The sequence below is a fragment of the Leucoraja erinacea genome, chromosome 20 (genome assembly GCF_028641065.1).
Source record: "Leucoraja erinacea ecotype New England chromosome 20, Leri_hhj_1, whole genome shotgun sequence".
Classification (NCBI taxonomy): Eukaryota; Metazoa; Chordata; class Chondrichthyes; order Rajiformes; family Rajidae; genus Leucoraja; species Leucoraja erinaceus.
In genome coordinates, this window is record NC_073396.1 from 13,090,658 (window position 1) to 13,105,101 (window position 14,444).

Here is a 14,444-nt window from a genome sequence, read left to right on the forward strand (position 1 = left end):
TGGACTGTGATAGGGGAGAAGAAAGCTGGAACAGGGAGGTAAGGGTGGAACAAAGCCTAGCTAATGATAGGTGGATAGTAAGTGAGAAAGGTTAGAGATGCAAATTAGACAAAAAGGTGACAAATAAGGAAAGAGTAGTGAAAAGTAAAGTTGGAGGAAGGGATAGGTGACAGAGAGAGGGGAAAGAGGGTGGATAAAGCAGAAATCAATGACTTGGGGATGGGAGATGAATGTATGTGAACACCTGACTCACCTGGAAGGCTTGATGGGGTCCCAGCATGGAGATGAGGGAAGAGGTATAAGGACAGCTACTACATCTCCTGCGGTTGCAGGGGGGGCAAGTAGCTGGAGAGAGTGGTCTGGATGGAAAGAGATGAGTAAACAAAAGAGTTGCAGAGGGAGTGGTGTCTATGGTAGTGTAAAGGGATGGGGGTAGGGAGATCTGACTGGTAGTGGGATCACATTAAAGGTGGCAGAAATATCGGGGAATGATGCATTTGATGAGGAGGTAGGTGGGGTAAAATGTGATGACCAAGGAAACTATTCTTGTTCCATCTGTGGGGATGGGGAGTGAGAGCACAACAGGTGGAAGGTCGCCAGGGTGAGAACATTAGTTGGAGGAATGTGGGAGATGGAAGTAGAGGTCATCACTGAGGGTCAAGAACCCCTTGCCAGAGAAAATTGAGGCAACAGAAGAAGAGGTCGACATCACGGTGGGCTCGGAACTCGTTGAGGTGTGGGTGCAGAGGTACAAAGTAAGAACACTGTTGACTACAAACTTTCAGCTTTCGAGAGGAAGAGATCAGGGGGATGGTGAAAACTCAACATGTTTGAGGCTGGGTTGAGACCTAGGCTCTGAGGAGGCCCTCTAGGGTCTGAGTAGGGTTTAAGGAGGTACCGATGAGGGAGAATGGGGAGAGGGTTGTGTGTGGTGGGGTTCATAAGTTATAGGAGCAGAATTAGGCTATTTGCCCATCAAGTCTGCTCTGCCATTCAAACATGGCTGATCTATCTTTCCCTCTCAACCCCATTCTCCTGCCTTCACCCTATGACCCCTGACACTCTTACTAATCAAAAATCTGTCAATCGCCGCCTTAAAAATGTCCATTTACCTGGCCTCCACAGTCATCTGTGACAATGAATTCCATAGATTCACCACACTCTGACTAAAGATATTCCTCCTCATCTCCAATCTAAAGATACGTCCTTTTATTCCTAGACTCCCCCACTGGTGGAAACATCCTCTCTACATACACTCTATCCAGGCCTTTCACTATTTGGTAAGTTTCAATGAGCCCCCCCCCCCCCCCCATCCTTCTAAACTCCAGTGGATTGGGGGAAATGGCATGGTTAGTATTGGAGGAAGAGCCATAGGACACAGCGGTGCTGGTATTAAGGGCCCAGGTTTGGAGGCAAACAAGTGAACAGGATCAGGGAGAGTGAACCAAGTGAAAGCTGTTGCCGCGTGTAGTGTTGACATTGCAAATCTGGAAGTAGCCGAGGGCACCATCAGATCCTGTGAAGTTGGTGGCCTCCATCTGTGAATGGTTGGGAAGGCAATGAGAATCAACTCAGTCAGGGAAATCTAATAGGAGGAACAGACTCTGAGAACATTTTGATCTTCAATGAGTGACAGGTCCATGAATAAATATGCCAAAGAAAAGGCTAAAACAATTACAACCACATTCAGCCAAAATATAAAATTCCTCCCACGGTTGTAGGAGCACAGCCTATTTGACCAATTCAGCCAATTTGATTTACTCCACGTGTTGTGAAGAAATGTATGAGAACACTAGATACATGAAAGATTATGGGGATGAAATAATATCATGGGATTAGTACATATTATCAGCCGTGAGTTCCTGAATTACACCCCTTCCCCCCTTCCCCCCCAACCCGCAGCCAGCTTGTTCCAGTGCAGTCACAACAGTGGCATTGTTCCAACAATTGGAATATTGCCCAGGTATGTCCTATCCACAAAAACTGGGTCAAATCCAGTCAGGTAATTACTGTTCAATCAGTCAATTATCAGCAAAGTGATGAAAGGTATAGTCCTTACGAAAGAGGTCATGCAGAACTTTTTAAATTGGGCATGGAATAAGTAAAGGTAGTGAATAGACAATAGGTGCAGGAGTAGGCCATTCAGCCCTTCAAGCCAGCACCGCCATTCGATGTGATCATGGCTGATCATCCCCAATCAGTACCCTGTTCCTGCCTTCTCCCCATATCCCCTGACTCCGCTATTTTTAAGAGCCCTATATAGCTCTCTCTTGAAAGCATCCAGAGAGAACCTGCCTCCACCACCCTCCGAGGCAGAGAATTCCAGACTCACCACTCTCTTTGAGAGTACAAGTGATCAGTAAAGAGAGAGAGAGAGAGAGAGAGAAAATTAGGGAATGAGAATATATTTGGAAATTTAGTGAATAGCTATGGAAGAAACTATAAAGTTTCTGTTCCTATAAGATAGATAGAAGGCCAGTGTGGACTAAGTGGGCCACAGAGCTTGTTCCTGTGCTGTTTAATTCCATAACTATGAACTGGCCGGCGTTTCAGAATTTTAATTCTACAATTAAAAGATGCAATTAACCACTTAACTTCTCACATCTCCCCCACTATTGAATAAGATCATATTGAACATAGAACAGTACAGCATGGGAATGGGCATGTTGAAATTGGAAACACAGGTAGATCAAGGGCTAAAGGAGTCATATGGATTGCATGCTTTCTTAGGTTGGGGTATTGAGTATAGCATCAGAAAGTCATGATGCATGTTTATAGGACTTTGATTAGGCCACATTTGGAGTATTGTGGGCAGTTCTGGTCACCTCACAGGAAGGATGGTGAGGCTGTGGAAAGGGTGCAGAGGTGATTTACCTGAATGATGCTTGAATTAAGGGGTATTAGCCACAGCGAGAGGTTGGGCAGACTTGGATTGTTTTTTCTGGAACGCCAGAGGTTGTAGGGAGACCTGATAGAAGTATATAAAATTCTGAGAGACACAGCTAAGATAGATAGTTAAAACCTTTATCTCGGGATGGAAAAATTAAATACTAGAGGACATAGCTTTAAGATGAGAGGGGCAAAGTTTAAAGGAGATGCATATGGTTGTGTGTGCCTGTAGTGATACTTGGTGCTGGTACAATAATTGCATTTAAAAGACTATTGGTTAGCACGTGGATATGCAGGGATTCTTCTTATAGAGTCCACATCACAAGATTAGAAATTGTTCAGCCAGAGCTGAACACTTCTCGGCATCTGCATATAATGCATGCGCTTTTTGTGCATGGTGGTGGATAGATTGGTGGAAACAGGGCCGAGACGTGAACTGTACTGTTCTATGTTCTATTTTTTTTCAGCAAATCATTCCCAAAAAATGACATACATTTTCATTGATTGCAAAGACTGGTCTATATGACCCATTTCTTACAAACACATAAATTTGAAGCACAAGCGGGATCAAGCCAGTTGACTTCTTATGTCTGCTGCATCAGTTAATAAGATCACGGCTGATTTTTTAGTTTAGTATAGATTCGAGATACAGCGCGGAAACAGGCCCTTCAGCCCACTTGGTCCATGCCGACCAGCGATCCCCCAATCCTACACCCACAAGGGACAATTTTTACATTTACCAATTAACCTACAAACCAGTACGTCTTTGGAGTGTGGGAGGAAACCGAAGATCTCGGAGTTAACCCACGTGAGTCACGGAGAGAACGTACAAACTCCATACAGACAGCACCCGTAGTCGGGATCGAACCCAGGTCTCTGGTGCTGCATTCGATATAAGGCAGCAACTCTACCGCTGCGCCACCGTGACTGCCCTAATCTTCTGAACTTCAACACATTTCCATCTACCCCCACTAGTCTTTCATCCCCTTGCTACTTTAAACATATTCCAAGATTCTGCTCCCACTGTTCATTGAGAGAGTTACAAAAATTCATGATATCTGAGAAAATTTCATCATATCCCTTCAGGAACTCGTATTTTTAGTCAAGCTCCGCTCGCTCTTCCAGACACCAGGGCGTGTCAAGCCATCTAATGTTTACTCATAGGACAACACCCCTCACCAACCACCTCCTGGATTACAGATATAATTAACTGACACTATACTGGTTAATTTTCTGCATTTGATATTGTGAATTTCTGTATTGGACACCATTGCAGTCTGTTATTTCACAGTTTCATGATGTGCGCAGAGAAACTTTTAAAATGAAGCAACTGCCATTTTAAAGTCACTTTGTTGTGACTGATGACTCTCTGGGTATTATTAATAAATATAACGTGTGCTTTTTTTGTACTAGGTAAGAAACAGGATCTGTGGTTCGTAGTAGATCCTGAAACTGGAGAAAAGCAGACCACACTGACCACAGATATGTCAGGGAACATATGTCCAACCACTCCTCTCCTGTACATCGGGCGAACAGGTATTCAAATATTTTGAATTATTGGGATGAAATTGTTGGGATCTTGGAATTAGTTATTCAATGATAGAGGCGACCCAATTAATTTTTTTGTGATTTATTAAAATATTGCCAAGATTGATCCTGTTTCAAATTCACTCTCGTGATGATGTCAAATTACAAGGACAGGTTAAAATATATTGGATGTCTAAATAAATGAGAAGGATCATTGAAGCAATCCGTGTTAGGGGGTGTAAAGGACAGCTGGATGGAGAGAGGGGTCTTTGGAAACATTATGGTTTAAGCCTACAATCCAACTGTTTTCTCGGGTGGTCAGAGATCTATATTACTATTTGAAGAAGATCAGGGGAATTTTGCCAGTGTCCTGGCTAATAAATGTAAATTGTGAATTAGATTTTAGTCATTTTCAGGCTGCCCTTCAGGTGTAGGGATAACTTGCTTCCATCCATTTCTAAGGTTTCTGAATTGGCTGCTGGGACCATTGTTAGTGTGCGAACTCTGTTACCTATATGATAGTTAGTGGTAGATTGGGTTGTGGCCCTTCTGCCATTTCTCCTGGGCCTCTGTATAGTTCTGACAAATACACTCAAGGTTATCATTACCAACCTGAATGTTTCTTCTCCATTTAAGTAGCCATAAATCAGAGATCACCATGATTTGTTGTGGATGTTATATTTTATCATGGAATCATTGAAAACAGCTTTATTTTATCTGTCCATCTGATAATCTCTTGCATTGTAGGAGCCTGGAATTGAGCATCAGATTTGGGAGTCTGGTGTTGAGTATGTGCATGAAACGGTCTACATATTTTATTGACTGAGTATCATCAGCACGTCAGTGCAGGGGCCTTTGGCCTGGGAGAGGATGTTGACATTGAATCACTTATCTTGTCAAGGGAGGATTTTGTTGAGACAAAATTGGTGGTATCCTAGCAGTGTTTTACGGTGTTTGCTATACATGCACACGTTTCAGAAATGTAACAGGTTTGAGGTCTTGATCTCCTCAGACTCTTCCTCGGATATGCAAATGTAGTGACAATGACAGTGAATTGCATCACTGATATTCGCTTCATTGACTCGAGATCATGGATCGATCTTTGTTTTCTAGGATCGCGTTGTAGATCTTTATTGTAAGAGGACGATGTTGTACAGGAGGGTAAGGAACCTTTGTTCTAGATATGCTTTGATGATCGAGTTGATGATAGACAATCAAGATGGCGACAGACAGAGGAGAGGAACGTGCCGTGTCCACCTCCTGCACCCTCGGAGGCACTCCGAATATTCCGAGGGTGGCTGTGGGAGACCAGGGTGGTCGTGGGAGATGACGGACGGTGTATTGGCGAGGCGACGTGTCCGGATCGAGTTGTTGGTGTAGTGGGCTGTTGGAGGCCCTGCAGCAACCTAGATCTCGATTGGATCAGGCGCTGCTCCAAGAGGCCGAGTGCGCAGATTGGACACACCTTTCAGCAGCACGGAGAGGCAGAGAACATCGATAATATCACCTGGTCAGGCCAACCACTGCAACTTCAACCCAGTGCTACCACCAGGACATAGGGGCTTTAAGGCCAAATTAAGATTACATTTTTAACAACTTTAAAGGTACAAGATGACACCAAGAACATAGCATACCTCTGTGGACTGCCTCAGTGTAATCTACTGTTCTTACACTCTTTTACTTAAATATGATTATGTCTTTGTATAGTAAGATTTTTACTGAAGTGTATGGGGAAAAAGGAATTTCACTGTACCTCGGTACATGTAACAATAAAGTATCATCGACCATTGGCAACTTAGGCTCCACATATGAGTAAATTTTGTGTTGTCTACATATTTCAGCTTATTACCTGAAGTCAGATGACCTTAGGTCTGGAGTGAAAATGTTATAGGTTGAATGGGTTTCTATTTGTCCTGTAGATTACTTTCATTCCAGCAGGAAGTTTGTTGGAGGCGAGATGGCAACATTATGGCAAAAAAGATTGGGTAATGACACGCTTTGCTTGACCATAGTCTGTGCTATGGTTGGATCTGCTGTAAACCCAATGGTTCAGAACACCAAATGCATTCCTTCATGAAACAGATGTCAGATGGAGGAAAATTCTTGCAGGCAGCCAAATTTGAAAAGAAGGATTCACTGTTCCTCTTTACTGATGGAGTCCAAGGCAAGTTCAAAGCAATGGCAGAAACAGAAATGATAACACAAGAATATCAGTGTTGAAGTTCTCAAGGAACCCACAAAAGATAGCCCTTCCATTACCTCTCAGACAACTTGATCACTCCCAACCAATAGCAACTACAGAGTGGCCACAATGACTGAGCTATGCGGACATCACTTTGGTTGACACCTGTGAAAGAACTCAGTGATGAGAATGCCCAGAAGATCCAGGAGGAAACCAACTGCAAACCCAAACTCCGTAACACCTCAAGAGAAAATAAATGGCTTGCAGATAGCTGAAAGTTGAGCTTCATCAGAAAATCCATGGCCTACGAGCGAAGGAGGTCCAGCAAACTGCTTCCTTCAACATTATCAAGGTCATCCGTGGCTCAAACACCCAAGTGCCCACATCATTGAGAGCCGAGAATGGGGGACAATGTATCAAGGGACCAAGAGGCAGTCTATGCCTGGAAAGAATACTGTGGGGCAGTCATTTTTTCAGAAGTTATAATGTGTCAATCTCTGGAAAACCACAGTATAATTCACCATTTGTGCCTAAGACGTGTATCAGTGAATATTATAATGGTGGTAAGGTATTTCAATCACTGATTAATCTAAATCAGGATGATAGTGACATCCAGTGGTAAGACTATGATCCTGTGACAAAACAGAATAGGCAGTGCATAACTATTTTGTGAGAGGTTGGATACAAATTGACTGATGTGAAACTTGGTATTATGATAGATAACCAGACTATTGATATTTTTAGTAACATATATGAAGACACAAATACCAGAGTTTATTAACTGTCTAGTTTCTGTGCAGCTTATGAACTACTAAGGGACAACTGCCCATATTTTGTTGAATTTAACTGCAGGGAGTTATAACTAGTCTTTTAATGTGTTGACAACATAGTTTATTTGAAATAATTTTAGAATTCCTATTCAATCCTAAACAGTTTAGATTTTTAATCCAACCACAATTTTATTAATTCTAAAGTGTTCACAGTTTCTCAGTTTATAATTTTATTCTGTGAAACTGTGAACACTTTTAAATGAACAAGATTGTGGTTGGATTACAAATCTCAACTGTAACATTAAATTTTTTTCAAATTAAAGTACGTAATTGTTTTTAATTTTTTTATGTTTTCCCCAACGTTCTTTGAGAGCAAATTAAGTAAAAGCGATAGCTTCACAACATGTGGCTCCGATATACTCAATAAGCTATGAGCCAACGTGGGATCTAGACACTGCCTGGATGACTGGTATAAATCTCAATCCCTGGCCCCCACTCACCTTGTAATTTAGCAATACTGCTCCTGAAATGAGGCATTCTGCAAGGTAGTCACCAGATCATACTTGGCTCACCACTTTGCAGATGCCTCTGTTAAGTTTGCAAGGGTGCTTCTGAGCTTCCAGTTTCCTGTCATCTTAATTCTCCACCTCATCCCCAAGGGTGTCTGCCTGATTTCTTACACCAATACAGCAAAACCCCAACATGGCTTGAGAAACACCACCTCAATTTCCGAATATGGAGGCTACAGCTTTAAACAATTAAAACTCCATAATTAATCCAACAATCTCAGATTATCATTTGTAAAATATACCACAAGTATTCTTTTAGTTTGTTTGCCGGGTTCAGTTTCTCAATTTGAGCATTTCTCTCTTTCCTTTGTTTCTTTTCATCTTCTCTGTTTACATTTTCTCCAAACAGATCCGCAATGATTGACATCACTAAATTATCTCGATTAGCATAATTACCGTTTGTGTCATTCGGTTCCCCTTTGTTTCCAACATGTTGGTTAAATTCCTTTTCTTCTCCCCACGTTGCACAGTGGTGTGTGGATTGCGGATCAGACAACTGCAGACCCACAAGTAGACGACCCAATGGAGACAATAGGTGCAGGAGTAGGCTATTCAGCCCTTCGAGCCAGCACCGCCATTCAATGTGATCATGGCTGATCATCCCCAATTAGTACCCCGTTCCTGCCTTCTCCCCATATCCCCTGACTCCGCTATTTTTAAGAGCCCTATCTAGCTCTCTCTTGAAAGCATCAAGAGAACCTGCCTCCACCGCCCTCTGAGGCAGAGAATTCCACAGACTCACCACGCTTTGTGAGAAAAAGTGTTTCCTCGTCTCCGTTCTAAATGGCTTACTCCTCATTCTTAAACTCTGGCCCCTGGTTCTGGACTCCCCCAATATCGGGAACATGTTTCCTGCATGATGACAGTCATTACTCGTTTCGAGTGACCGCCGATGATGATTTAGTTTCTTGATGTTCTCGGGTCAGCAGTTTGACAATTAACTTCCACATCCCCCCGTCTGCCTTTTGGTCCTTTTGAAGGTAACAGGAATCCCAAAAATTAGCACTGGCGTGCATTTGGTGAGAGTGACTGTGACGTACTTCGACGTGAAAAGGAAGTCTGACTGGGATTGGGGTGAGCCATCCAGTTACAACCAAGTGAATTGCAGCTGTTCTCCATCTGCAGGGTTGTTGAAGGCATCACACAGCTTTACATCTTTGACCGTCTCCATCAGGAACCTGAAGGCGCTGTCCAGACTGCTGTTGACACTGCTGGATTGTCCAACCGCGTCGATGATGCAGTTAAGTCACCGGCAAAACGACCGGTCGGGACGTCGACAGTAGTGATGGGAGCTGCTGGAAGATGGCCGGTCGCTCACTCTGCATGGGCGATGCATGCACACGGATGAGCTGGAGTGAAGGATTATGGTACATAACTTCCACCACGGAGACTACAACCACTTCCCTGACTTCAGTGATTAAGAAGTTGGCTCCCCGCAGCAGGATTCCCAGGCTGAAAGTGCAACAATCATTGCCCTTCAACCATACTGACAGTCAGTGGGGTCACCATCGTGACCGGCTGAAATAGGTGCAGAGGCATTGCAGCCTACACTCTTGTATAAAATATCACCTGGACATGCTACGAGTGGTTTAAAGTGTGTCCTGGTATCTGGGAGTGGTGTATCACACTGCTGATTACATTACATCCAGGATGTGAACCTGGCAACCATTAGTGATAAAGCAGTCGTGTAACTATCTCACTAGTGATGTGTGTACAGAGAAATGAAGTGAACAAGAGGATGTTGTGGTATAGCTTCATGTAACCCAGGTCTATCTGTTTAGTTTATATAGTTTATGATGACTGGGCTGTTATTAAATATAGCAGGTAGGTTGTTCTCTTATGAGAGATAGCAGTGTACATGTTCTGTAATAGAATCAATGTGTAAAAATTAAATATTTCATTTATCATTTGAAATGTAGCACCTGCTCGGGAGAGATTTGTCCTCAAATATAGAGTACAGCATTTTCACTGTGGCAGCATAGTAGCGCAGTGGTAAAGTTGCTGCTTCACACGCCATAGACCCGGCTTCGACCCTGACTACGGGTGCTCTCTGTGTGGAGTTTGTACATTCTTATGGGTTTTCTCAGGGAGCTCTTGTTTCCTCCCACATTCCAAAAATGTGCAGGTTTGTAGATAAATTGGTTTCTGTAAATTGCCCCTTGTGTGCAGGAGGTTAAAGTGGGATAACATAAAACTGGTGTACAGGTGATCGATGGTTCGGCGTGGACTCGGCAGGCCAAAGGGTCTGTTTCCACGCTGTATCTCTAAACTCTAAACATCTCTTACTGGACCAAGCCAAAGTGTATTATATTTTTAATATGTATCCACAGTTGTAATGAAGGAAACAAGGCAGCTAATTTGCCCAGAGCAAAATCCCACAGTGTTGTAATATTGACCAGATAATCTGTTTTAGTAGTTAATTGAGAGATGACTATTGACCAGAGCACTTAAATTAACTCATCAAAATTGTGCGTTTACATCCACCAGAGAGAGCAGACAGAGCTCCAGTTTAATATCATCCAAAATACAGCATTTCTAACAGCTTCACTTTATCATTACCAGCCTGGAATGTCAACATAGATTTTTGGATTTGTTTCCGGCACTGCATTGAACTCACAATCTTCTGAGTAAGAATGCAAACTTCGGAGCCATAAATGACAAGGCCAATACTCTGATAGCAGTATTAAATCTTTTGTAAAATTCCCTGCTTTATATTATATCTAAAAAATTGAAGCCATGTAGTGAATATGTTTTATTGCTTAACTTGACAGAGTATATGATCACCATGTACGATACCAAGACACGTGAAATTTTCTGGAATGCAACCTATTATGACTATTCTGCTCCTTTATACAATGAAAACATGGACTATAGTAAGTTTTACAATTTTATTATACATTTGAAAATTGACATCTTCACGTACTCCCAACTAAAATTTATTGAGTACCAAAATATGAGTTCTCGTCTGAAGTGAAATGACTTCCTCTCATTTGGTAAATTCACCAGTGGTCATCTTTTTGTTTCTCATTTTTGCAGAAATGGCTCATTTTGCATCAAATGGTGATGGTTTGGTGGTGACTATAGACAGGGCATCAGGCGATGTCCTTTGGATGCAGAATTATGGGTCTCCTGTGGTGGGAATGTTCATTTGGCAACAGGACAGCCTTCACCAGATACCACACCTCAATGTTGCCATGGAAACACTGCGGTACCTCACCTTTAACTCTCTAGATATCCGAATGATAAAGTGGAAGTACCAGTTCGTGAAAGAGCCATCCACTACAAAGACCCAATTGGTGTAAGTTGATGCTTTTCTAGATCCCAATTCAACATTCTATCTGCCTATGTACAAGGTTCTCCATAACTTCAGGACAAAATGAAAGGGGTTTTGCGCTGGACTCGGACACTTTAATGCCATAATCCACAGGATTGGTTTAAAGTATATCCTAATATCTGAGCGTGGCGATGCACCACCCATCCAAGATGAAAACCTGGCAACAGTGAGAGACAAAGTGGTTGTATGGCTGCAGCACATTAATATGGAGTGCAGAGGGAATTGAGGTGAGGCAAGAGGAGATTGTGGTATACCTTCATGTTACCCACCTCCCCACATTAATTTAAACAGCATGTGGTAGTTGTGAGCACAAAAGAATAAAAGGAATACTGTGGTTTAACCAACCTGATCTCCCTGTGGCTCAGCACTTCAACTCCCCCTCCCATTCTGAATCCGACCCTTTCTGTCCTGGGCCTCCTCCATGCCCAGAGTGAGCACCACCGGAAATTGGAGGAGCAGCACCTCATATTCCGCTTGGGCAGTCTGCACCCCAGCAGCTTGAAAATTGACCTCCAATTTCCGGTTGCCCTTGCTGTCTCCTCCCTTTTCCCAGCTCTCCGCTCAGCCCTCGGGCTCCTCCTCTTGCTCTCTTCTTCCCCACCCCCCCGACCCTGCATCAGTCTGAAGAAGGGTTTTGGCCCGAAACGTTGCCTATTTCCTTCACTCCATAGATGCTGCCCCACCTGCTGAGTTTCTCCAGCACTTTTGTTTACTTTCGATTTTCCAGCATCTGCAGTTCCTTCTTGAACACTGTGGTAAACAAGGCTACTAGAGAAATGGTACCTTTTCATTCTTGTTTTTCTCTGTTATTTCTTCTTCCCTCTGGCTCCTGATGATAATGCAATGGATTGACTACATGTCTTCTCCTGCAAAGTGCCGGAGACCCATGTTCGATTCTGACCTTGGATGCTGCTTGTGTGGAGTTTGCACATGCTCCCTGTGACCTGGTTTGCGTGGACTCTGGGCCAAATACCCTGTTTCCATGCTGTATCTCTAAACTAAACATGGACAGGTTGGTAGGAAACATAACCTGACTGAAACTGTAAACTTGAGCACTGTCAAATTTACCAGCTTACCACAAATACCATTCAAACTAATGTCACGTCTTCATTAGAGAAACTGTTGAACTCAAGTATACATTGAAACTTGAAAAAATGTATTTGGGAGTCCCATTATAAGGGCAAACCTTCATCATTCCAGGCCACAGCTTTTTGATGCGCAATAGTAGACCAACATCAACTGGCATTTATATAGTATCTTTATCAAAAGAAAATATTGAAACTGATCCAGAAAATATTGAAACTCAGTAAAATAGGAGCAAGAGTAGGCCATCTGGCCCCTCAGGCCGGCTATTCAATGTGATCATTTCCGAATTGCCACAGGCTTCAACACCTCTATGTTTCTATGTGCTGGTTCCCTTTGCCATCAATTCCCTAATCATTCAACACTTTATGTATCTTCTCTTTAAATATAGCCAATGATCTAGCCTCCTCAACTCTGGAGTGAGAATTCCAGAGATTCGGAGGGATGAATAGAAGAATTGTGGAGCCATGATTTTAAAAAAATGGGATCCAAGGAGAGATAGCTGAATGGATAGCAAATTGGCTCCATGGAAGGAAACAGAGGGTGATGGTGGAAGGTTGCTTCTCAGAATGGAGGCCTCTGACGAGTGTTGTGCCTCAGGGTTTGGTGCAGGGCCCGTTACTGTTTGTCATCTACATCAATGATGTGGATGAGAACAGACAGGGCAAGATTAGCAAGTTTGCTGATGATACAAAAGTGAGTGGTTTTGCAAATAGTGAAGATGGTTGTGAAAGTGCAGCAGGATCTGGATAGATTGGCCAGGTGGGCGGAGGAATGGTTGATAGAATTTAATTCGGAAAAGTGTGAGGTGTTGCATTTTGGGACGTCCAACAAGGGCAGGACCTACACAGTAAATGGTATGCCTCTGGGTAGTGTTGTAGAGCAGAGGGATCTAGGAATACAGGTGCATGGTTCCTTGAAGGTCGAGTCGCAGGTAGATAAGGTGATCAAAAAGGCTTTTGGCACTTTGGCCTTCATCAGTCAGAGTATTGTATATAGAAGTTGGGATGTCATGATGCAGTTGTATAGATGTTGGTGAGACTGCATTTAGAATATTGTGTTCAGTTCTGGACACCATGTTATAGGAAAGTTATAGTCAAGCTTGAAAGGGTTCAGAAAAGATTTACGAGGAAATTGCCAGGACTAAAGGGTGTGAGCTATAGGGAGAGGTTGAGGAGGCTGGGTCTCTATTCCATGGAGCACAGGAGGACGAGGGGAAATCTTATAGAGGTATACAAAATCAAGAGAGGAATCGTGGGGGCATTGGTGATCATTTTCCAATGTTCTATAGATTCTAGATCAGTTCCTGTGGATTGGAGGGTAGCTAATGTTCTACTTTTTAAGAAAGGAGGGAGAGAGAAAGCAGGGAATTATAGACCAGTTAGCTTGGCATCGGTGGTGGGGAAGATGCTGGAGTCGATTATTAAATATGTAACAGCGGCACATTTGGACAGCAGTAACTGGATCAGTCCAAGTCAGCATGGATTTACGAATCTTGACAAATCTTCTGGAATTTTTTGAGGATGTAACAAGTAAAATGGTGGATGAAGTGTATCCGGACTTTCAGAAAGCCTTTGATAAGCCACAGGAGATTGATGGGCAAAATCAGAGCACATGGTATTGGGGGTAGGGTATTGACATGGATAGAAAATTTGTTGGCAGACAGGAAACAAAGAGTAGGGATTAACGGGTCCCTTTCAGAATGCCAGGCAGTGACCTGTGGGGTGCCGCAAGGCTCGGTGCTGCGACCACAGCTATTTACAATATGCATTAATGATTTTGATGAAGGAATTAAAAGTAACATTAGCAAATTTGCAGATGACACAAAAGTGGCAGTGTGAACTGTGAAGAAAATGCTATGAGGATGCAGGGTGACTTGGACAGGTTGGGTGAGTGGGCAGATGCATGGCAGATGCAATATAATGTGGATAAATGTGAGGTTATCCACTTTAGTAGCAAGAACAGGAAGGCAGATTATTATCTAAATTGTGTCAGGTTAGGAAAAGGGGAAGTACAACGAGATCTGAGGGGTCCTTGTACATCAATCACTGAAAGTAAGCATGCAGGTACAGCAGGCAATGAAGAAAGCA

The 14,444-nt window shown here is 43.0% G+C and overlaps 1 protein-coding gene across 3 annotated transcripts in view; it reads left to right on the plus strand.

Moving 5' to 3' along the window:
• The window catches only part of ern2 (endoplasmic reticulum to nucleus signaling 2), a 71,942-nt gene that overhangs the window by 33,031 nt on the left and 24,467 nt on the right, over window positions 1–14,444 (plus strand). For 2 of the 3 annotated variants that reach the window (XM_055651302.1, XM_055651301.1), the window contains exons 6-8: window positions 4,303–4,425; window positions 10,709–10,810; window positions 10,974–11,235. In XM_055651302.1, coding sequence (XP_055507277.1) covers window positions 4,303–4,425; window positions 10,709–10,810; window positions 10,974–11,235 — 487 coding nt within the window. Of the gene's footprint in view, window positions 1–1,216; window positions 1,281–4,302; window positions 4,426–10,708; window positions 10,811–10,973; window positions 11,236–14,444 lie in introns of those variants that run through there. The other variant, XM_055651303.1, reaches the window with a different exon arrangement.